The sequence below is a fragment of the Mauremys reevesii genome, linkage group 1 (genome assembly GCF_016161935.1).
Source record: "Mauremys reevesii isolate NIE-2019 linkage group 1, ASM1616193v1, whole genome shotgun sequence".
Lineage (NCBI taxonomy): Eukaryota > Metazoa > Chordata > Testudines > Geoemydidae > Mauremys > Mauremys reevesii.
Window position 1 is genome coordinate 51,906,235 of NC_052623.1, and position 24,846 is coordinate 51,931,080.

The window sequence follows — 24,846 nt, forward strand, 5'->3', positions numbered from 1 at the left end:
GTATGACTAGAACACGTATGCATCTTTTGGGAGTGGGGAGATCTTTGTGTAAACACTTAAGTTCCTACAAATGTAATTTTTAGGCAGTGGGAAAAAGTGAGAATAGTATATAACATACATACATGTATATATGTAGAATACGATTATACCTTCAAGATCTTAAAAATGCTTTTTCATTGGGACCGGCTGTTGTCATTCTGCAATGTACTCTGCTTCAGTGGGATGGCCTCCAGGGACTTGCTGTAGGGTTAATTATACTTAATGACAGTGACTGCCGCTGATTGGGAATGGTAATTCTATTAGTGCTTGAGACAGAAAGTGCAGCAGACTGTCAAAAAAAGCACTGAAACTGACTATCCATAGTACTGTCAAATTCACGAAGTAACCACGCTGAGAAGCAGCAAAATCTTTTCCTCTGATATTTTAGTTATAGTAATTTTAGAGCTTTTGACTGGAAAAAAACACTGGAAAGAAATGGGGTGGGGAAGAAGTGTGATGAGGGTGACAAATACAGGTGACGTGATACAAGATGGGCACATAAATTTAAACAAGCAGATTAAAATATGAGAACAGATACTTGGATAACCTAGGGTCCCTGGGAGATCTGGTGGTAGAGCATGGAACTCTCCTTAAGACACGGAAACGTAGTAAAAGTAATTTACTGCAAAAAGAGAGCTGCAGTGGTTTTATGAAAGCTTACGTTTCATGAGTCACAGCTACAGCAGAACAGCATGTGCATAAAGGCTGCTAAATCCTTTTCCCTGACTCTCCAGTTGTACAGAACTGTTGATGAATGCTCTTTGCTGCTCTGCCTGCTTTCTGCTGCAGAGCACCCTAAAGTTCTCCCCATTCTAGGCTTTGTGTGGCTTGACAGCCTCCTATCCTCCAGAAAGTGCTTGCAGCAACTTGGCTTAAATTAGCAAATTGTCAACAATTGCACACATTCATTATTTTTTCATAATATTGGAAATAAAATTCAGAGTTAAGGCTGCGTGTCACATGTGAAGAGCATAATTCAGACTTGTGCAGATTCTCATTTTTCTCCATTCAGCTGATCTCCATTTTCTTCAGAGTTTAAGGGGGTTGTATTATTCTTTTGGTAACCATAACTTCATGGATACAGCTATTCCAGTCATATCTCGTTTACTGTGGGGATGAAATTATAGCCTTGCCAGTTGACATAGCATTCTAAGGTATAATCCTGTCTTCCCTCTCTTTTGTGTACTTGCAAACATTATCTTTTTTTTCTTCTTTGAAGGTAAGAAGGAAAGTCCAGTATTTGCATTCCCTCTGCTTTTACGAAAGGATCCCCAAGTCGAGACACTTTTCCTGCATTCTTTTTCATGGATGTTTGAATGTTTACATTGTGGCTACAGCCACCAAGACAGGTTAGGTTTTTACCTAAGCCACATTTATTTGCATGTATTATTGTACTTTCAGTCTTCACTTAATACATATTTTCTTCAAACCACCATTGTGCACAAAGTGTGTATATTTGGTAGGAGAGGAAGAGTTGTGATGGTGAAGTTATCTGGTCACCATTTTAAAAAGCCAGCATTTGTCAACAGTTTCCAGGTGGTGTATGGTGTAATGGCTAATGACACAATAGTATCCTATATGTAAAAAAGAGAATAACTGGTAATTCTGTTGTCTCATGCTGACTTTTTGGTGTGACCACTGTAAATCACACACGCTGTTGCTGCTCCAATCAATAGCATGCCAGACATGACCAATAAATAGGTATGTCTTTCAGGGTTAAATAGAATAAATTCATCTAAATTGCATAAAGTCAGAAATGTAAATCTGATTCACATTTTCCAATTATGTGAATAAGGAAGTGTCCTCTACTCCTTGGTGTTTTAAAATGTTAGAAGGCAGGTGTGGTGAGGTTCCTCCAGGCCATCTAAATGGCAATTGTATTTAGTGTTACACGTCAGAGTGTCCTGAATGGTTATGCACTATGAAAAACATGTTCAGGAATTTCTTTAAAGCCATGTTTCATTTGAGTATAAAAATTGACATTCAAAGTGGCGAACAGATGAGTGGCAGAAAATACATTGTTCCATTTTGTTAGTCTGTATAAAGGATTACTGATTGATATTGATTGGCAGATTCAGGCAAAATCAGTTTATATTAAGCCACTGGCAGTGCCAGGGACGTCAGTGGGATTGTGCCAGGTGTAAGTCGACACTGCATGTAGCCTGTTAATTTGTGACCTCTTACTCAAAAAAAAAGCACTAGCATTTACCAGAATCTCAGGTAGACAACTGATCAAATTTTATTTTTCTTCCTTCCAGGTGTAGGAAGACACTAACAACATTTACAAATATAATCCCTGACTGGCACCCACTTAATGCTATTCATATTGCTCCATGTAATAATTGTAATGATAAATCTCAAAGAAGAAAAATGATTTTGGAAAAGTAAGTTTGAACCACTTGAGATCTTGACTATAAAATAGAGCATTAGTGTTTAAATCTACACGTGATAAACTTAATGTCAACGTTCTGTCATCTTTTTGACGTGTTCAGCAAGTTTCCACTAAATGTTTAAGTACCCAGCTTTGAGATCATTCTGAAAATTCTCAGAGATGTTGTTGTTAGAAATCTTTAAGATATGTGGAGTATTTTTGTTCAGTTTAACACACTAAGCAGACATTTAATTTGAGCCACGTTGTAATGCCCAGCACTGAATATCAGTCTTTCCAGAGTGTCTGGTATTGAGGGATGATAAAACTACCACCTTTATAATGTTCAGTGTTTTTAGTCTGAATTGTGGTAGTCAGCCTTCCAGGTTTGGCAGAACTGTCATCTTCTGTCTTTGTCCCAAAACAACATTTTCTGTATAGGTTTTCCGCCCCATAGCATATGAAGCTATAAGATGACACACCTATTTCACTAAAAGCTTATTTCAAAGTGGAATTGTGTATTAAAATTGGAGTGCCATGTTCCTATGAGTCCCAGCCATTTGTGTATAATTTGTAAAGCAATCTTAGATTAATAAACAGCAGTAGAACAGTAATGCACTGAGCTAACGACTATTCCCAAAATGTATTGCTTGTGATGTCATTAATAGCTTGAGCCACTGTTTTATTCCAATAAGATGCTTTGTATCTTTATCATAGAGTACCCTCAATATTTATGATACATTTCGTAGAAGGTTTGCCACATAACGAGCTGAAGAACTATTCGTTTCAATTTGAAGGATATTTCTACCAAATAACGGCTGTTGTTCAGTATCAACAAGATCCAGAACACTTCAAAACCTGGGTTTTGAATCCTGATGGTAACTATTACAACTTTATTATCATCATCATCATAGATAAAGCTGCCTCTGTTACTAATTTTGGGGTTACCATAATCACTGTACTATCGTAAGGTTTTCTTTTGTGTATAATCTAATTAGGTATTAAATATTTGCAAATATGTTTACATTCTTTGGTCTTAAAAAGAAAAAAGGAAAAAAAAACCTGATTTGACTAACTCAGTAATTTGCTGCCATACTTAGTGATAACTTCATTGGAAAAAGTCAATTGGACATGATCATTTTCTCATCAAACTTTGGTAAAATTACAAGAAACATAATCTGGGCACACAGTTCTTTTGGGCATTCAGATTACATGGGTATTGTAGTAGGGTCAGCTGCCTCCTGAATGCCCCCTTGTGACAAGAGTTTGCTGTGCAGGTGCTGCCTTAATTTCTCTCATTGGTTCTTCAAACTCAAAACAACCCAAACACTTCCCTTCTGGAGGTAAAATTTATTCAGTCCTCTGGGTACCCATTGGTCCTCCAGGCCCACCCCAGTTGAGTGTCTGTCTCTTTCCCCCGTCTTAGGTAGGGAGTCCCCAGCTCTTCCTGGAGATGGGTCCTCAGTCAGCAGTCATTCCCAGGTTTTACCTGGCTGGAGTTCAGCTTCCTGGCTCTGACTTCTCAACTTCCTCCGTGTCGGGTCTTCAATGCCAAAGCCTTTTTCACTTGCTATAGTCTGATGCAGCTTCCTGAGCTTCCCCTTCTGTGTTTTATAGGGCAGTCACATGATCTCTCCCAAGTGTGGCTCCTTCAGTAATCAAGGTTGGCTGACCCTAGGCCTCCAGCCCTTAAGGGGCAAGCTACCCTGTTACAGATACCAGCTGTGTCTCTTCATGGGAAAAGCAAGTTCCCATGAGACTTGCAGGGCTGTCAATGCTCAGTTTCTTCCTCCTCCTGAATTTTGCAATTCTTTTAAGAGTAACTAGAAAGTTGCTGTTTCAATTTGTTGAACTATAGAGTACAACCCAGAAGGAACTCCCAAAATTCAAAGAGAAAATAGTTGAGATTATTTTGGTCTTCATGGAAACCTGCTTCCACGGAGGGAGGAGAGAGAAGCGATCAGCATTTTAATCAAAACATCCTGGTCAGCTAAAAAGTTGTCTACTTAAATTGAACTGCCAGAGTTGCATGAAGAAAAGAGGATGAGAAACATCCCATTAACCATCAATAAATGTAAGATATGTCTGCACAACAAAAGCTGTCCACAGGCTAGCCTGCCTAAGCTAGCTTGAATCCAGCTAGTGTGGGTAACAGTAACGATGAAGGCAGCTCAGGGTACGTCCAGACTACCTGCCATTTTGGCGGGTAGGGATCGATTTATTGGGGATCGATATATCGCGTCTCATCTAGACACGATATATCGATCCCCAAACGCGCTCCCCGTCGACTCCGGAACTCCACTGGAGCGAGCGGCGGTAGTGGAGTTGGCAGGGGAGCCGTGGCTGTCGATCCCGCGCGGTGAGGATAGGAGGTAAGTCGGGATAAGATACTTCGACTTCAGCTACGGTATTCCCGTAGCTAAAGTTGCGTATCTTACATCAACACCCCCCCAGTGTAGACAAGGCCTCAGTGTGCACTTCAGTGCAGGTTGTACAAGTCGAGCATAGCCCCTGGGTACGTACTCTGCTCACTAGCCCACTCTGAAGCTCATGTTGTGCTTTCTCCAGTGCTGCTGTTATCCACGCTAGCTGGATTCAAACCAGCTAGCCTGTGCACAGCTTTTGCTGTGTACACTACGCCACACGTACACCTAGGGTATCTCTTTAGAATCCTTACTAAAAACAACATTGTAATAATTTTGTAACTGTTGGGATGGTTGGGAGGGAATTATCTATATGATCATTTTCTCCCTTAAGCCCCTTCCCCACATCTTTATGAAAAATAATTCCCCAAATTAACTCTTAATGAGAGAGGTCTGTATGTCAGGTCTGTCCAGATAATCTCAAACAGGACGTCAGTATCACTATCTAGGCCAAGAGCACCAGTGTGGCTAAGGAAAAGGACCATCTTGGTCATGTTACTAGGACCGAATAGTGAATTCTGTTGTTGCAACTGGCCTAGTTGCAGAGTGAAAGACCTCTAACTTTTCTTTGGGGAAAGTTATGGAACAAAGAAATCAATTTTGTTCTCCACGGTGTATGAGGCATTGTCACATAAAATTGGTGTTTTGAGACCCAAAAAGAATGATCTCAGAGTTTCAATGGCCACTGTGCATCTTTGAGCCTCTAAACTATTCTTTTTTCCGCCCCCCCCCCCCCCTCCAGAAACTTGGCTTGAATGCGATGACATCAAAGGTCCATATTGTGAAAAACATGAGAGATTTGAAGTTCCTGTTTCAGAGATTCACATTGTCATCTGGGAAAGGAAAGCATCCCAAGTGCCAGATAAAATTTGCTCACAAGTCCAAAGTGTAAAATCTGAAAATCTTCCTCTTAATGATGCACAGTCAAGTTCTTCTCTAGTGTCAAACTGTGATGGTGATAATGCCGTAGACAAAATAACTCCAGTATGTTACGAAAAGGAGATTGTGGGCATTCCTGCTAATGAACAACAAAAAGTGGCCAGAGAGAATGAAAATAGCTTGCTTGCTGGCTTAGAACATTTGGCAGATGATGATATTATAACTCTGACACTTGTAGAAATTCAAGTTGATTCTGAAGGTAAACCACTGGACAATGGACAGATAGTGGGAAATAACCTAATGGCTGAAACAGGCTTGCTGAAAGAGCAGGGGTCAGCTTGTTCAGATCAAACTCCATGTACAGATGATGTTTGTAGTCAGACTACCTCCAGCAACATGTGCACACCATCTGAAAATGCCTGTATTTCCTCACATCTCAGACAGTTGAACCTAGCGCATACTCCATCTGCTGTTCCCGCAAACCATTGTAGTGACTCGTCCACGCCATCACACGCTCAAGAGGCAGAGGCCAAAGCTAGCCCAGTCAACACTGAGACTATCCTGTTAAATCCAGAGCTTTTGCAGAATAAGAAATTACCGTTAATGGAGAACGTTATGCAGAAATCATCTAACACCAGAAACGCAAGCAAAACTGGAGCAGAGACTCAGGCTGCAACTTTGTCTGCTACAAATAATTCCTCCCAGTCTTTGCATAAAGATCAAAAGAGAGGATTTGTAGGAAGTTGGGTAAAGGGGTTATTAAGCAAGCATAATGCCTTCATGCCTTCAAGTGCCTTAACCCATCATAAGAAAAGTTACAAAAATCCTTCTTTACTAAGAACTGCTGACTTACATCTCCCTACTAAGGGGGCAGCTAATTTTGGTGGTTTTCAAGCCAAAGGTACATGCAAAACAACTGAGGGGGCGCCTAAATCAGCTGTTTGTGAAGATGGAAATCTTCCTCCTTTAACAAACATCACTGGTCCTTCTGTAGATGCTCGTCTACCTGCAGTAAACCCTGTAGTTGATGGTCCAACTTTGAATAAGTCTGGAAGCTCATTGGGCACCTGGAGTAAAGTAATTCAGCCCAACACTCCCATCTTTAATTGCAAACCTAGCCATGGGGAAAATGGAAATCACAAATCTGATGTGAAGGATCAAGAATCAAATGCCAAAACTCACAAACTTCGTTTAAAACTGCTTAAAAAACTGAAGGCTAAAAAGAACAAGTTGGCCTCACTTGATAGGCTGGCAAAGACTCAGATGTGTAATGGAAGCTCTCCAAATAGAGATGTAGAAGATCTCTTACAATTTGGATCTCATCATGAAAGTGAAGCAGTACAGAACTTATTGAAGGAATTGCAGTATCAGATTGATGCTGCCGATAGTGAATCTGTATATAGTACAAACTCCAATATGTCACTATGCACTAGCCAGAGTAATGCAGAGTTTTTAGCAGACTTATTGTCTCCTACTTCCATTGTTGCTTCTTCGGAGCTTCCAAAAGATGAAGATGAGTGTAGATATTTGGAAATGGTGGACAGCAATACTGCAGCACTAGTGCATAGTGAGAGAACCAACCTCACATGCGTCACTGTGGCAAGCGAAGACCATAATTATTACAGTCCTGTAAAAGAAAGCAAGTATGAAGGTAACACAGACTCACTAATAAACAAATCCTGCTTGAAAAGACTTTCCTTTGAAAGTCCCACAAAGGAAGATATCCTTGAAGACCTGTTCTCCCCTGCAGTGTTGAACTCAATAGCAGGCGACATAGATTTACCTCATTTTGATGAAACTCTGTTTGAAACGTGTTGAATTGTTGTAATATTTGTTTTTAACACTTGAGAATTTTGTATATCAGCTTTCACACAAAGTACTATTAAATTATATTTTCAAACTAGTTTATTTGCACACTGGCTGTACTTGAATATTGAAAATCTGAAGTATATGTCTTACATTTCATTGTAGCTGTTGAATAAGATTTTTAGTCTTGTTTAACTTTTCCAATTAAATAACTGAGAGAGTTGATCTTTCACAGATCTTTTAGTGAACGTTAATCTTTTTTTCCCTTGGTTCAATGTGCATTTTTGTGTTTAATTTAGAAAGGTGAAAATAAAGTACATTCAGTTTTCTGAACCACAGGAGTAATACCTATAAATTACTGGATTATTTTTCAAACTATCCAGATTCCTGATGTCTGTTTTAAATAGTAGGCAAAATAATGTAACATTTCAAGGGTGTTCTGCAGAGTTCCTTTACCATTTTCACAGCTGCTGTTTGACAAGATCTATCTATGTAAATACTACTCAAATTCAGCTTGAAAGGGGGATTTGAAAGCAGAGACTTCCCCTTATAAGGCGATAGTGCATCCTAGGGCTTACCTTCTGGGTAAACAAGTGCATAATAGTGCACACCTTACTTTGGGCAATTAAGGTAGATAGGGTTTGGCCATGAATTTGCAGCACCAAATAAGATTTAACACATGGTATCAAATTTTAACGGTTGTATATAACCCTTAAAATATCCTTGTGAGTTTAATATAAAAAAGCTTCACTTCTGCAAAACTACTTACCAGATAATTATGCTTTCTAAGGAATTATCTTTTAAATGAGGAATCACTTCTCTCACTGACTTTTCCTGGCTGGATCTGTATGCTTCTACCTGTACAGGAGAGAAAACAGGATGAGGAAGAGAGGAGGTTAGTTGGGGGGTTGGGGGGGAGAGAGAGAGAGAGTGTGGAGGAAGATGGAGACAATCAGTAAGAAGGAAGAAAATAAGTTTCATTTTGATTTTGTTTGATTCTTATTGCCACTAATGGGAGTCGTACATTCTCACACACTGAACTGATGCTATTCCATTCCCTAATTTGGTCAGCTGTATGTTTTTCAGACATGAAAAATAAAAAATATTTAACAATTTTTTAGTAATACCCTAAATACTACATTCATTGTATTGCTGAACACAGATTCATAGCATTTAAGGGAAGAAGGGCCCATTTTATATACAGGAGCTCAGACTAGAATATCTCAAGCCCTTAAATTGTACCCAGTTACCCCTGTACTGAGCCCAATAACTTGTTTGACTAAAGAATAACCTGTTTAGCTAAAGCATGTTCCCTAGAAAGGCATCCAGTTTCCAGCGAGAGAGAGAATCTAGCCCTACTTCCCGTGGCATGTTGTTCCAATGTTAATCACACTCACTGCTATATTGCATCTAATATGAATTTGTCTGACTTCAGCTTTTAGCCACTGGTTCTTGTTTTGCCTTTTTCCACTAGATTAAGGAGCCTGTTAGTACCCTGGTATTTTTTCCCCATGAAGGTACTTATAAGGCATTCAAATCACCTCTCAATTTTTTGCTAAACTAAACATTGAGCTCTTTTAAGTCTTAGTCTGGAGAAAATGCTTTACACTAAGTTTTTTTTTGTGGTTCTTTAATGCACCCCCCAAGTTTTCAATGTACTTGTTGAAATGCAGACAGCAGAACTGTTTGCACTATTACCGTATCATCTGTAAACATCTTGCCAGTGCTGTATACAGAGGTAGAATCGCCTCATGCTCCTACACCTCAATACTCCTATTTATATGTCCTAGCAGTGTGGTAGCACTTTTTGCATTACAGTGGCAGCTTACATTGAGTTTCTTGTCTACTATGCCCCCTAAATCCTCTTCATGTTTCCCGGTGAGCAGGTATGGCCTGCTTTCCTTCTTTCTACATGTATAACTTTGCATTTGGCTGTACTAAAACAGACAAATTTGTTTGAATGGTTTCAGATTATTCTCTCTGACTGACTTCTATTAGAGCTAGAGATACTGCTTATTCCACTGTAAAAAGGAAGATGAACAAACACAGTACACAAATAACAGAAACCAGTGTCTGGTCTGTACACTTTTTATAGTATAACTTTTATTTTAAAAAAATAATCACATCCCTCACCAAAATAACTACGTTGTGGACAGTTATACTGGTATAAAGTTGCCTTATATTAATGGGACATACCCAGGTACAATCCAGACCAATGAGTAGCTGGGTCACCCCTGCCATGTAACCTGGGATGCCCTTTACAATGCCTTGTTGCTGTAGCCTCCAAACTGCACTGCTCACACAAAGCCTTCAGCATGTAAGTCGCCTCCAGCTATGTCCGTGTGTGCTGCAGCCAGCCAGCCACACCTTGGCTCTTACCAGCCTTAAAGACTCCCACAGCTTACACCAACATGCTCCCATCCCATATTCTCCCCCATATACCTATGTCCTGCATTAGCCAGCCCTCATCTGGACAGCACAAATAGATTGAGTCTGTTATTCATTTCAGGGAATAATATGCACACAATTTGTAACTCCAAATGGAGTTACCCAGACACTTCCACTTGAACATACTGGATTAGATATAGTTAATAAACTTGTTTTATTGTTTTGAGAGAGACTAAGTGAATACCAGCAGGGCAGCATAAAAATGAGAAATGGTCACAAGAAAAATAAAGATGAAAATGCTTACTGGTGCCTAACTTCACAATATTCAATTCAAATTGAAGTTTTCTCACCACATGCTTTCAGCAGCCTTACTGACCAAACTCTTCAGGCCAGGACTCATTCCCCAGAGTCCAACAGCTGCTTCCTTTGTCTCTTCAGGTGCAGAGAATGAGGCTGGCAGTGGTAGAGAGAGAGGGATACCTTGGGGTGTTTGTCCTTCCTTTTTATAGCCCCCTCTTGAAAACCCATTTCCAGATGAGATCCAGGAGACAGTCTACGTGGAAAGACATTCCCTGCTGCATTGTTGGTTTTTTTCCCTCACCTGTTTGAACTTCCTTTGTTTTACCTCCCTGCGTAATAACTATTTACTGCTTACTTGCAACTTAAGGCAAGCACACCTTGCTTCCATTGTTTAAGACAAGACCGGATTTCTGCCTGGGCTGAGCTATGGGGCTTGGAATGTGTGTGAACATCATATGAGGGAATCTTAAACGCCACATATAATATTGCCACACATATTTTACCAAGTTTCAGAGGGGTAGCCATGTTAATCTGGATCTATAAAAGCAGCAGAGAGTCCTGTGGCACCTTATAGACTAACAGACGTATTGGTGCATGAGCTTTCGTGGGTGAATACCCACTTCGTCGGATGCGTGCATCACTCTTTGCATATTTTACCAAGATGCTACTGACCAGCAAATTGAGTTTTCAAATGATAACTTATAAGGCATACCTTGTACAAAGATTATTACAATAGTGTGTAAAGTATGAACATGGGGGTGTTTTGTCACAAGTATAACATTTCCTTTCCCTTCCTTTTCAGAATAGGCTCTACTGCTCTAAGCAGCATTACGCCAGTATAACTGCATCCCTAATAGGAGGTTGTACCACTTTAACTATCCGAGTACAGTTAAAGCAGTACAGTTTTGTGTGTAGTCAAGCCCTTAAAGCAGAAGTGAAAGAAGTGAGGATTGTTTGATTTCATTATTGTTGTTATGAATTTAGTCATTTTTTTAATGAGAAAAGCCTGCCTTTTTTTCTGCAGTTATCCCTTGGTATTCCATTTCTTTCTATCCATCCAGCTTCTCATGGCCTCTCCCCCAAGTAAAAGGTCATAATGATATTTCTCTTTCCGCATTCTTAAAAGGCTGATGTGGTTGGTTTTGGACATATAAGAATGACCATGAGGGTAGTGTTGTGCACAAGCCTGCGTGATGGTAAATTATGCTGTGACATTAATGGTCATTCATCTTTCAGCTGCCAGAGTTGCATACTCTAAATCTGTCTCCTGCTATTTCAAGCCGCCTCATAGTCCCTGTAGTTACAATGGAATGCAACTCTCATCACAGGACATGGCTACAGAACGAGAGACGGTCTTGGATCGCTTGGACCAGTTCCATGCAGCCTTTGAAAAATCAGGCTAGCAATCTTGAACGGACTCCGTGTTAAACTGTTTCTGTAACAAATATGGCTATGTACATCAAAGTAGCACTCCGGGCAGAGGCCGTTTGTCTTTTAACCAAAAGTCAGTTCCTGCCAAGGGTCTGAGCTTCTCCTTGGTTTTACATGTCTTTACTAATGAGTCAGGATAAGGAAAAAATAAGCACTAATGAGTAAATGTAAAGTAGCATGAATCCATCTGGTGCAGTGTTCATCTGTCTGAATTGCGCTGTTGAGAAAAATGGTACTAACCACAATTGGAGTGGTTAGTAAATAGGGTGCCTTAGAGCTTATTAACTAATTAATAAAAGACAATGCAGAGGTGTAATTGGCTATGTGCAAGGGTGTAAACAATACATCTGGAAAGGAATTATAAAGGGTATGAAAGAATAATTAAAGGTAGCAGGATTAAATTAAACTCAAACATATAAAATTAAATTATAGCTGAGACCAGGGCAAGTTCATAGAGCCATTTTAACCTCATCTTCCTAAACGTGGTGGCCAACCTTATAGACAATTTTTCCTAAACCGAAGCATGGCGCAGCTGCACTAACAAACCTGTTCTGAGTTCTCGGTATCTATTTTACCCCCTCTAGGCAGATTTTCCACTAGAGGATGAGAACAAGATCTGAAGTTAAAAAACCACAACTTATTCTTTTCCCTATCTTCTCCCTCCCCTCCAAAAAAAACCCCACCTTACAGTCCAGTAGTTGCTGCCCTCCTTTTTTTTTCAGGTTAGTTTTTTTAAAAAGAGTTCTAGTTTTCTGCAGTTGAGGGCCCTTTGATTATTACCACAAATGACATGTTCTTCCAAAACAACTTCAAATGTATTAGGTGCATGTAAAACAATCGAGCCAAGGGAGGGCGTCTTTTTTATGTTTGCTCCCCTACACTGAAAACCTGGCTACGCCACTGAGCACAGGCGGCTCCTGGGCAGCAACGCAGCAGGGCTCAGGCAGGCTGCCTGCAAGGTGTGGCCCCATGCTGCTCCCAGAAGCAGCGACTGCTGCTGGCACATCTGTGTGCACCCCTTAGCAGGAGGGGGGCAGCGGGTCTCCATGTGCTGCCTGTACCCGCCAGCACCGCTGGTTTCTGGCCACTGGGAGCTGTGAGGTTGGTGCTGGAGGTGAGGGCAGCACGTGGAGCCATGGCCTTCCCCATGCCACCAGAGGTGCACAGAGACATACCAGCAGCAGCCGGCTGCTTTCAGGAGGGGGTCTGGCCATGGCAGTGCCCCGCTGCGCAGCAGGACTTTTAGCGGCCCGGAGCTCGTGAGGGGGCAGCCAAAAAGCCTGGTGGGATGGACAGAAATGGTAGATAGCCCGGCCCCGGCCCCAGCCCACGGGCTGTATTTTGCCCACCCCTGGCCTAAGCCTAGGCTACTTGTGATCCATAGATGGCAATCTCTCTCAAGGAGTCAGGTGGCTTAGGCACTCTTGTTTCTTGTGAGACCGAGGAAAGCACCTACCTCCTGCAGGACAAAACCACTAATACTTCTAACTTTATGCTTTTCGCCCAAGGGCTCAAGCACTCACCTGGGATGTGGGAGACGTAGGTTCAATTCTACCCTCTGCTAAGGGGGAGTTGAACAGGGGTCTCCCCACTCGCAGGAGAGTGCTCTAACCACTGGGATATTGTGATGTGGGGCTGTCTCACTCTCTTCTGGTGAAGCTGATCAACTGGGTATAAATAATTAAATAGGGGAGAAGGGGGACTCAACCTTGGGTCTTCTACTTCCCAGGGCTGTACCCTAACCCACAGCCTATAAAGTCTCTCACTCTCTCTGGCCTTATTCTCTTAGCCACTGTTCCTACAGTAAGTCAGTTGTGCCAAAAGGGCACAGCAGGTTACCTTCCAAGCAGATTATTACGCACACAGTTCTATAAATTCTACAGTGCTTAATTTTTGCCAGGGCTGAGCCCCGGTACCTCTAGGCTTGGCAGTTCATAGCCCCAGCCCTATGGGGCTTGCTGTATCAGTTATGAATGTAACAATATTGCTTGAGACCCAGCACCTATTTCATTACAAATTAAGCACTACAGAAGCATACAGTGTGTTTTAAAGTCAACTAAGACTCAGTCCCTGCTCTGAAGAGTTTACAAGTTATGTTTAAACATGGGAGACAACACACTCAGAGAGGGAAGGGAGGATATGTTTGACAAGATCATAAGGCTGCTTAACTCTGCAGTGTGTGTAACAAACTCATTCCATGTTTTTTTGTACAAATTTAACTTTTTTAACCTATCCAGTGTGGGGTATGGAGACTAGTCAACACATGTGCATATAGCAGGTTCCAAGGGCTGGTCACGAGGAGGTGAAGTGAGAGGGAGGGAACATAAAAGAGCAGGAGTTTACTCACTGGCTTTGATGGAGGCAGGTGACCCCCAATTTACCCCCTTGGCTTGATGGCTTGAGATAGGCTGGCTGTTATTCCAGGTGCACCGAGGCCTTTGAAGGGTTATACCCAGAAGGCTAGTGCTAGTAGTGCAAGTGGGGCTGCTTAGAATAAATGCACCTAGTGTAATTCCCTTCCTTCTCTAGTGAGAGGCTCAGGATGAGTTTACTAATCCCACTTCTTAGGGAATGGCTTAATGGTTGTGAGAACTCGGAGGATCTAGGCCTTGCACGGTGCTCCAGGGTAGGGTGAGAGGAGTGATACAATCCTGCCCCCATCTTAGTAGTGTAAGAAGAATGGGACAGGGGAACCAAACATACATTTAACAATCTATAGGTACATACAACATGTTGCCATGTCTTGCAGTTTTAGTGTGAGAGTTGGTGTTTTTCTTAAAGCACTGGTCTGTGGAATCCTGGGGTTTGGCAATACTATCAGTTTTCATCTTTTAAGAAAGTGCCTTTCCAGTGCTCATGCTTTCAGAGAACACTGGAAAACAGGACTCAAACGTAACCCAAAGGCTCAAATGTCAGAAGAATAAAAGAACCCAACATTTAAAATAGCTACTTAAGCCAATCTCATGATGTTGGGGGACCCACCTGACTCATAATTGTAGAATCTGTGTGGTTGTCAATACTGTATGTATCAATTCTTCCTACTACTCTACTTTTCTCCTCCCCTACCCAGTACAGCATCCTTTTGTGTGTGTTTTTGTATTAAATTCAACTTACTTTTTATTATCTCCAAATTTTCAGTTATTCAATTCTTTGTTCAGGTAGCCAGTACTGTGGGTTTTGGGGGGAGGGAGGGAGAACAATTTGGATTCTCAGTACCCAAAATAAATGGAAGTAAACTGTGAATTTTGGCACCCTAGAAACAGCTGACGTTTTTGGTTGTCTGTCTTTTCCCATATCTACCCCCCTTTCCCCCCGTAAACTATAATACCGTAGCAACAATTTTTCCCTTTTCCTCAGTTCCAGTATCTTCCACTACACCCAGCCGGAATTAAGTTAATTGGTTGGGAATCTGCTGAAATAATTGCCATAAAATGGTCAATACTGACATTAGGCTTCAGAGTAAAAACACAATTGCTGCTAGGGAGAGTTTCTCTCGCTGAAGGCTGTTATTCCAAAATATCTGCTGAGTCAGGCAGACATCACTACTTAAGTTTACACTAATTTCTTCTTGTGCGTGTTATCTTCCTAATGATAAGAGCAGAGATTTAATTTTTTTAAGTGAAAGTTCACAGCCTGGAGATAGGCAAATTCAAAATATACAAGAGCAATTATCTGGTCAGGTAATTCCATTATACTGGGCTCCTGGGGTGTAGCTGAGCAGCATTTCCTCCACTGAAGAGATTAATCAACTGGAGAAAATTATGCCAAGCACCATGGTCTGACTGTAGAGCTGGTATTTGCTTTTGTCTTTTTAAAAAGGAGACCCATACTAGTACCATTTCAGTCGCAGCTGTTTTTAAAACGACTTTTAACAAAGTAATTAAAAAGAACATTTTTTGGTCCTAGCTTAACCATGGTCGTATACGGGGAAAGTTACATGTTTTGGATTCCAGCAAAGCTAGTTGTGCAACTGATATATAACACACCTTGCTGCATTTCAACATTTTGCTTAAATGAAATCAGCGATTGTCCAAGTAACACCAAAGAAACCCGATGCTTATAAATGGTGAGTGGCCTATGCCACTGTTATGGGCTGATCCTCTACAAGACTGGGCCCTGGGCAATGGGAAAACTTGGTGCAGGACCAGTCAGTTTTGTGCTCAAGTCTCTTTGCTGTTCGATGCCATTTGGAAAAACCCTACAATTCACACTAAATAACTCGACTTAATTCTTTTTAAAATCAGGTTAACACAGCCTGGTTTTTGTGTGACAGCTTGTGGAATGACAAATCCAGGACAAAAGCTTGCACTCTATAGGCCACATTAAGATTATTTCAGAGTAGTAGATAAAATTTAGTCCCTATTAAAGGCTTAATGAAAACTCCCTCCCTCCCCTCCAAGCCCCTAACGAAAATGTGAATTTATCATAGCAGCTGAACGGGTAAGGAACCCGGGACTATAATTTAGAGAGAGCTGCCATGTTATTTAGCTCATCATTGATACAATTCAAATTAGAACGTCACAGCGCGGTCTGTTCTAAGCCTAAAAATGCAGGAGGGGAGTCAGAAAAAAACAGCGAGTTGTTTCCGCCCGGTTTCGAACCGGGGACCTTTCGCGTGTTAGGCGAACGTGATAACCACTACACTACGGAAACCCAACTGGGGTGAGGGTTTCCCCTGGTGTCTGTTACACTGTACGTACACGTGGGGTTGTGCATTATTAATAGTTTGGTGTGTAGGTTTGTTCAGTGCTGGATGCAGAAACTATTTAGCGTTACGGGGCTTCTATTTTTTTGACACCGAGTTTGCCGAAGGCGAAGGAGTATCGCCCCTGGCTACAGACGCTACCTAATGCGGCGTCTGTATCTGTGGCCTTCCCGCTCACACCGCGCCCAGCCCCCGCCGCAGGCTCACAGCGCCGAGCACACAGGACACAGCGCCGAGCACACAGGACACAGCGACCCGGCCCGGGCAGGCGCGCGAGCGAGGCAGGAAACTTTCGCTGTTGAGCAAACGCCCCCCCCCCCCCGCCGGCTCGGTGCGAGCGGGAAGGGAAAGGGGGGCGGGGGGGGGCTCTGCGGGCGCCAGCCCCGGGTGTGCATTGATCGCCCCCCCCGCTCCGTGCGGGGAGCGCAGCGCAGCGCCCGCCGGGCCGGCAGCAGACGGGGCCGCCGGCAGCAGGCGGGCCACGGTCCGGTCCGCGCTCCCAGCCCGTCCCCAATCCCGGCCCTGCCTCTACAATAAAAAGTGCCAGGCCGGGAGCCGAGCGAGCCTCCCCCCACCCCCTGCAATCAGCACCGCGGGGTCCGGCACCTGATTCCCTCTTCACGCGGCGGGTAGCAGCCCCCCTCCCCGAGAATAAAACGCTCCCCACGCCCGTCCCTGGGTGGGCTCGAACCACCAACCTTTCGGTTAACAGCCGAACGCGCTAACCGATTGCGCCACAGAGACCGGGTTGGGAGAGCAGCCCGCGTGAGGGGTAGTGAGGGGCTACCCCGGCCGGGCGCTGAGCGCGAGCCCCGGGCGCTGAGTGACGCTGGGGGAGGCGCTGGGAGCGCTCCTGCGGCGGAGCGGGACGAGCGGGGAGCCGGGCTGCAGCCGGGGGGCCGCTGTGCGGGTGTACGGGACCGGGGTGAGGGGGGCGCCCCAGGGATGGGAGAAGCAGGCGGCGCCATGGCAACAGACGGGGTCCGTGGCGGGGGGAGAACGGGGCTCGGCAAGAAAATGGGGGCGCAGTGGAGCAGCCGGAGGGGGGGTGACTCTGCTCGACACTCTGCTGCCGCGGGCTAGAGCCCCAGGTGCTGCGGGGAGCCGGCCCCAGCCTGCAAACGCCGCTGCCCCGAGAGCTGATCGCACAGCGCGGGCCCCTCCGCAGCGTCCTTCCCGGGCGGCGGGGAAATACCGAGCCGGGCGGGTTGTATCGATCCCAGCCAGCCACCCCCTGGAGACTAGCGCCTTCAATAGCTTCCGTGCCGCTTTCGAGCAGCGCTAGTCACTTGCAGGGAAATCCCCGTCTCTCGCCACTGTGTCACACCGCCCCAGGGCCCTTACTGATCCGCATTGTTGTCTGCGCACGCCATGGCAGCTACACACTCTGCACCCTGAGAGCCTGCCGAGGCTTTGTCTCGCTCACCCCTCCCCCCCAGTCAGGAACTGGAGAAATAAATTACTGCTTCCTTAGGCAAGGAGTTTGTCCTTTATAGCTATAAAGCACTTAACGCGCCTTCTCTCCAATCTGATTTATCCATAGTGCGGTACTACACATTTCAGAATCATGGAGACATGCTGAATAAGGAGAGAAGGGGGGCTGTATGGAGACGGAGGGCTGTCCAGTCCTACAGGAAGTGTTTCGCAAACAATGGCAATACAGTAATAATGCTCTGCATTTATGTAGTATTTTTCATCCAGAGGTGTCAGCACGCTTCAAAAAAGTGCTTATGAATCAGTATCTTATTTCACAGGTGGGTAAACTGAGGCAGAGAGTAAATCGGTTACATGATCCCAAACAGAGACCAACTGTCCTGTCTCCTAATCCTGTGCTCTAATTCCTCATGTTGCCGGTCTTCGATCTGAGTATTTTTCTTTCAGCCTGCAAACACAAGGTCCAAAGATGTCCATGAGAAGATTTGCGTATGCAGTACAGATCTGCATTGCTGTTTGGAAGAGAAAATTGTTGCCCTTGGTTTTACCTTTTGTGAATGCCCTAACCCTAACCCTGTCCTTTCCCTCACATGAGGCACACAGCCTTACAACAACTGTGATTTGGGATGAGGGAATGATGGTTTTAGAGATAGCAGAATGCTTTACAACTCTTTAGAAATGTTAAAATGGAGATGTTTTTAAAAATATATACATACTGGTCCAGAAAATAGTGAGGTGGGTGTTCATTCAGATGAAATGATTAGTGAGTGAGTCACAATACTACAGAAGGACAGCGAGGGAGGACAGGCAGCAAGTATTTGGATTCTGGCACAGCTGTGGTTACAAGTGTGGCTCTGAAGAGGCAAACAGTACATAAGGTCTTAGCATCATGTGGCTACACTGGAACTCAGCTTCTGCAGACTCTAAGATTTCTTATAAAAAAGAAAAGTACCTTTCTAGGCCCCTAGGGCTGCAGGGTGACTCTTTCAAGCATGGAGAACATGCACACGAAAGCTTATGCTCAAACAAATTTGTTAGTCTCTAAGGTGCCACAAGTACTCCTGTTCTTCTTACTAGTGTCATGGTGTCTGCTTGAATCCAGACCACCTGAAATAGTGATTCAGAGGGTGAATCACCCTTACCCTGTTGATCTCAATCCTGAGGCAATGCTAAAGCGCAGTGAGGACACTTCATTGTCACCATTACTGGTATCATTGCCAGGGGCAGCTCCAGGCACCAGCACGCCAAGTGCGTGCCTGGGGCGGCAAGCCACGGGGGGCGCTCTGCTGGTCGCTGCAAGGGCGGCAGGCAGGTTGCCTTCAGCAGCATGCCTGTGGAGGGTCCGCTGGTTCCGCGGCTTTGGCAGACCTCCCGCAGGTGCACTGCCGAATCCGCGGTACCAGGGACCTCCCGCAGACAAGCCGCTGAAGGCAGCCTGCCTGCCGGGCTTGGGGCGGCAAAATACCTAGAGCCGCCCTTGATCATTGCTGATCATTTTTGGGAATGGAACAGGAACAGGGGTGGGAATTGGAAGTTGCTGCAAGGAAGCAAATATAAAGGGAAGGACTGAAGAGATTCACAAAAATAGAAAAAAGGGAGAGAAACGAAGGGCAGAAGTAGCAGAGGCCTATGTTTACACAGAGTATTAAGCATGACAGTAAGGTACCGAATAACTAATAAAAGAGTAGTCACTACATAATGGCTGTATTCACCTATTAATCCCTATGCAAACCTCCCAGTGACACGACTGGGAAATCTGGTAAGGATTGAGGCGAGTATGAAGTCCTGAATTTATATCCAATCCCACCGAGCATACTTAAATATGGTCTTCAGCCCTCTCCTCTGAATGAGTTAGATGTAAAATGCATCACAAAAACCCTGAAAAGAAAGGTACAACTGAAAGGAGGGAAATGCCTTAAAGTCTTTTTAGAATGATTACTTTAAATATTTTATGCTTGTCTCATTAGTTTGGCCAAGAAAACATTCTGTGAACAATCTGCTTGGTAAAAGTAAATGCAGGGAAAGGCTTTATAACACTGTGATTAGTGGAAAGGGACACAATCAACGTGAAATCTTGGCCATAAAAAACAATTAGTTTAAAGTAATTTCAGTTACCTGACTGTGAGCAACCCTACCAATTGTTGTGGTTTTGGAACCACATTTTTCTATTTTTTTAATCTGTTTGTCTCGCCCCGTTGCAGTTTGAAAAGCCACACAAACAGCAGGAGAAACTAAGGCCTCCATCTTGCAAATATTTTACAGTTTGGGGTATTGGAACAATTCCAATGAGTAAATAGTTGAAGTCAATAGGACTACTCTGGTGATGAGTAAAGCTACATATTGCTTAAGTGTTTGCTGGAGCAGGCCTAACAGAATATATAGAGGAAACAATGAAACTGACTATACACAAAGCTCTGTCAAATACACAACTGAAATAAAGAGTGAGACTATTTTTTCTCTCATGTCCTTCCTTTAGTTCAGGGGTCGGCAATCTGCAGCACGCATGCCAAAGGCAGCACGTGGGCTGATTTTTAGTGGCACGCTGCTGCCAGCCAGGGTCCCAGCTGCCGACCCCACTCAGCCCACTGCCGGCCTGGATTACGGAACCCCACACCAGCAGTGTGATGAGCCGCTCAGCCCGCTGCCGGCATGGATGAGTGGCTCAGCCTGCTGCCAGTCTGGGGTTCCGTCTGCCGCCCACACTGCCAGTCTGGCACGTGAAACCTTTTACTGGCACACAAAACCTTAAATTAATGAAGACTTGGCACACCCCTTCTCAAAGGTTGCTGACCCCTGCTTTAGTTATAGGAATCTTAGGTGTCACTTGTAACAAAGGTATGTTAAAAAATAAAATCCAGAGAGCAGCGTAATTTTTTAGGCTGACAGTGTCTCAGACAACACCAGCCACATCTTCCCTTGTTGCTGCTTTGTGGATGGTTTAAATTGCATCCAGGGCTTCCTAGGAACCCCACTGGGAAAAGTTGCTATGGGGATGGGCTGAATCAGTGCATCTTGACTGGCCTCTATGACCCGTCCCTGCCCAGCACCACTCACTTTAAGCAGGCGAGGGAAAGTGGAGCTGCTTTACCAAAAAACTGCCCCTTAGAGGATCCTTTGCTGCTGGAACCCCTGGATTAATTTAGCCCTATAGTTTCACCTCTTCTCCTACACCTCTTTTTGTACCAGATATTAATTCTTTCCTTCTTTTTCCTGGGGGTGACCCCCCCCTCCCCCCATGGCTGGCTGCATGACAGGAGCATGGAATGCGGCCCCAGATCTACTTAATAAGAAGGTGCCATTTTTACATAGTGTACATTCTGACTATAACCACAGCATCTATTTTTGGCATTGATACATTTTAACCACAGCTTTGGGTACTTTTTGGAAGGGCGGTAGGGCCATTCCCCACAGCAATTCCCCAGTTTAACAGATCACTCTTATGTTAGACCCAGATTTCCTGCTATGCCACACAAGACCTCGTTTTCAATACTGTGCAACATATTGACATAGAGAATCCTGAGCCTGGATATTGCAGCCACTAAAGCCCTTATGTTTAAAGAAATAGCACCACCTATTATTTCATGTTATACTACATCCGTTTTTCTCATGTTCCTCATTCTGGGTGTGTATCATACATTGTAAAGGCCTAAGTTATTATTGCTGCTTTGGGTAGTGTCAGGCTAGGCTATAAGGGGAGAGTGTGTTTATGTACTTGGCCCTTACGTGTTGATTTATGTTTTCAAAGCACTATGCAAATACAAACAAATTAGTCAGAGGTCCATTGCGTTATATTTGCAACATAACATGATGCCTACAAACCATTTGAAATTATAATAAATTCAACTGAGCATATTTTAATATCATACACAAGCATCTTACCTGAGTCCTTGAAGCTAATTATCAAGTAGGAGCACATGAAAGCAGAGAGGGGATGAATATTACCAGTAGGCATTTTAGTTCTGTGTGTCCATATTCCTTGTTACTATTAGATATGAAAGTACTTGTATTAAAGAATTATTTTGAATCGCTCTTAAAGATGTCCAAAGAGGAGGATTAATGTGTTGGAAATCCTACAGCACAACTGAAAAAGCTTTCCAGCATTATACATTTCCATGGGCTCCACTCCCTACACTGACAGATTTATCTCACTCAAACAGGAAAAAGTGAATTTCAAATAGCAGCTGAGGCATCTGTTGGGGCTGGGTTCTAGTTGTAATGAACCAAGTGTCAAACTACCTTAGAGTGATTCTGCAACAGTAGGAGCAAGGGCTATTAATTGGCATGAGAAGCACAGAGGCAGATTAGGGGTTTGTGGGCCAGAGCAAGTGGCCCCAACTCCACTCCCCAGCAGGAGGGGTGGGTGGGGTGGGGGGCAGGATGCCCATTTTTCCAGGGACCCCCCAATTGGCTGGAGCCCTTGGGCAGAGGCCCCCTTGGCCCAGTGGCTAATCTGCCACTGCATAAAGCAGCTCTTTCTGGTAGATAGAAGTTGGTTCCTAACACTGATTTTGCTAGTAGGTGCTCTGGTATATAATGAGCTAAAAGGAGGAGAAACGAGAGATTTCATTGGGCTGGCATGCTTATTGCTGAAATGAAGACAGTTTTATATGCAGCTGTGGTGGAAGCTATTTTCAGAGAGATTTAAGCGTCAGTTAAATCCTTTGTAGCCTAGAACTTTGCCATCCCCAAATTGCAACAGAGTTCCTGCATCCTATCAGCCACTGCAACACCCACAGACTTCAAAAGGTATAATTACCTAGGCCTAGGGTTCCCAAAAAGAGGACACTGCTGGGGAGTGGAAGAGTGCCATAAATATAAAAGGAAGGGTAACAACCTTCCTGTATACAGTACTATAAAATCCCTCCTGGCCAGAGGCACCAAATCCTCTTACCTGTAAAGGGTTAAGAAGCTCAAGTACCTGGCTGGCACCTGACCCAAAGGACCAATAAGGGGACAAGATACTTTCAAATCTTGCGGGGAGGAGGTTTTTGTTCTGGGCTGCTATGGCCGGAGCAAGATCAAAGAAGCAAGCAATCCAACTCCTATAGAGTTAGTAAGTATTTAGCAAGGAAATGTGTTAGATTTACTTTTATTTTGGCTTGTGAATTTTCTCTGTGCTGAGAGGGAGGGTATTCCTGGTTTTCTTTTTGTAACTTTAAAGTTTTGCCTAGAGGGAAACCCTCTGTGTTTTGAATCTGATTGCCTGTGAGATTGTCTTCCATTCTAATCTTACAGAGGTATTCCTTTCACCTTTTTTCTTTAATTAAAATTCTTCTTTTAAGAACCTGATTGATTTTTCATTGTTTTAAGATCCAAGGGTTTGGGACTGTGTTCACCTGTACCAATTAGTGAGGATATATTCTCAAGCCTCCCCAGGAAAGAGGGATTGTTCTCAAGCCAGCCCAGGAAAAGGGGTGTAGGGGCTTGGGAGGATAGTTGGGGAAGGTAGGGCTCCAAGTGGCCTTCCTTAAATGTTTGTTTAAATCACTTGGTGGTGGCAGCGTTACCTAATCCAAGGTACAAGGAAGGATCTGTGCCTGGGGGAGTTTTTAACCTAAACTGGTAGAAATAAGCTTAGGGGGTCCTTCATGTTGGTCCCCACATCTGTACCCTAGAGTTCAGAGTGGGGAGGGAACCCTGACAGAGGGAGAGCGGGTGGGGATATGGGGGGTGGGGCTGTGTGTGTACTGGGAGGGGGTACCTGGGACCTCACTCTTGAGGCGAGGGGCATTGTTGCTCCTTGTTACAGTGGCAGCGCGGCTGACACAAGCCCAAGACACAGCGCCAGCCGTCAGTTAGCACCTCCCTGTGGGAACCCCCACCCCAGGGCTGAGAGCCTGGGATGTGGGTGTGTGGGATCCGGCAGCTGTGGCTGCAGGGGAATGAACCAATCGGGAAGCAGATCAATCAGGGCTCTTTCTGAGTTACAGCATCCGCTCTGCAAAACTCCAGGATATTTCCTGTTATTTGAAAAATCCTCCAAGACAGAGGATGGAGGCTCAAAAAAGAGGCAATGTCCTGGAAAACCAGGACATATGGTAAGCCTCCCCGAGCCAGCCCTTCCAGGCTGCCTGTCCCACGCCACCTAGGGCTCCAGCAGCGATTTAAAGGGCCCGGGGCAGCAGCGGCAGCCAGAAGCCTCAGGCCCTTTTAAATCACCAGGCCCCAGGGCAGCTGCCCCTTTTGCCCCCCCGTCAGCAGTCCTTGGGTGGGGGGAGGCAAAAGGGGCAGTGATGTTAAAGCACTACCTCAGCAGCACTTTAACATGGGCTGTGTAGGGGCCAGTACCGGTGGCCACTTCTTACCGATATCCCATACTGGCCCATACCAGCCCACTTTCACCTCTGATTACACCACTTTTATGCTAGCATAACTCCGCTGAGGTAATGGTGTGGAGAATTAGAATCCGTCTCTGACCCTGTTGCACCTCACCATCTTGTGGGGATCAGTGTAAGCAGAACCTCCAGCAATAGAGGGTGCTCTATCATTACCTTAGTGTTAAACTGGCTTGTACATTAGTATGTCGTTGTACCCAGTCTGGGTGGCAGGGTGATGGTAGGAGGTTTCAGTCCTGCCTGTGCATGCTGGAGTTGTTGTTTGCAGCATCCCAATAAATCTTTGTGTTCTCTAAGTCAGTATTAGTCTTTCACACCATCTTGTTTTCTTCTATCGTGTGAGTGTCTTTAGAAATTGTCATTTTTTTGTTAAGCTTCTTTAGAAATCATGCAGAATTAGGGCAAAACTCTGCTCTCAGATCTCCCTGGCTGATCCTGACTTTAATGTTTTGCTGTCTCTTGGTGCAGGCAAGCCCCCATCCACACAGGGAATGAATCTTAGCCAGTCTCCCTGTACGCGCAGGAGTCCATTCAGGAAGTTCCAGAATAGGAACTGTGTTTTTGCTAGGTCCGTTGTCTTTCATCTTGTGTTTGAGTGTCAGCATTTTTAGTAAAAGCAGCAAAGAATCCTGTGGCACCTTATAGACTAACAGACGTTTTGGAGCATGAGCTTTCATGGGTGAATACCCACTTCGTCGGATGCAAGAGGCTACCCCTCTGATACTTGAGCATTTTTAG

The 24,846-nt window shown here is 44.2% G+C and overlaps 1 protein-coding gene, 2 long non-coding RNA genes and 2 other non-coding genes across 9 annotated transcripts in view; 2 read left to right on the forward strand and 3 right to left on the reverse strand.

Moving 5' to 3' along the window:
* USPL1 (ubiquitin specific peptidase like 1) overlaps positions 1-7,853 on the forward strand; it is a 26,454-nt gene extending 18,601 nt beyond the window's left edge. For all 5 annotated transcript variants that reach the window (XM_039537901.1, XM_039537887.1, XM_039537917.1 and 2 more), the window contains 4 exons: positions 1,259-1,388; positions 2,298-2,423; positions 3,125-3,285; positions 5,573-7,853. In XM_039537901.1, coding sequence (XP_039393835.1) covers positions 1,259-1,388; positions 2,298-2,423; positions 3,125-3,285; positions 5,573-7,527 — 2,372 coding nt within the window. In that variant the 3' untranslated portion in view covers positions 7,528-7,853. The remainder of the gene's footprint in view (positions 1-1,258; positions 1,389-2,297; positions 2,424-3,124; positions 3,286-5,572) is intronic.
* The window catches only part of LOC120404898, a 20,472-nt gene extending 3,336 nt beyond the window's left edge, over positions 1-17,136 (reverse strand). Inside the window, exons 1-2 of the long non-coding RNA XR_005598242.1 lie at positions 17,038-17,136; positions 8,285-8,373 (exon numbers count right to left, since the gene is read on the reverse strand). This is a non-coding gene — a long non-coding RNA (uncharacterized LOC120404898). The remainder of the gene's footprint in view (positions 1-8,284; positions 8,374-17,037) is intronic.
* On the reverse strand, positions 16,215-16,287 carry TRNAV-AAC. Its single transcript has one exon. It is a non-coding gene; the product is annotated as a tRNA-Val (tRNA).
* On the reverse strand, positions 17,010-17,083 carry TRNAN-GUU. Its single transcript has one exon. It is a non-coding gene; the product is annotated as a tRNA-Asn (tRNA).
* Positions 17,112-19,103, forward strand: LOC120404892. The gene is made up of 3 exons (XR_005598238.1): positions 17,112-17,264; positions 17,883-18,093; positions 18,221-19,103. It is a non-coding gene; the product is annotated as an uncharacterized LOC120404892 (long non-coding RNA).
* The last annotated feature ends 5,743 nt before the right edge of the window (positions 19,104-24,846 follow it).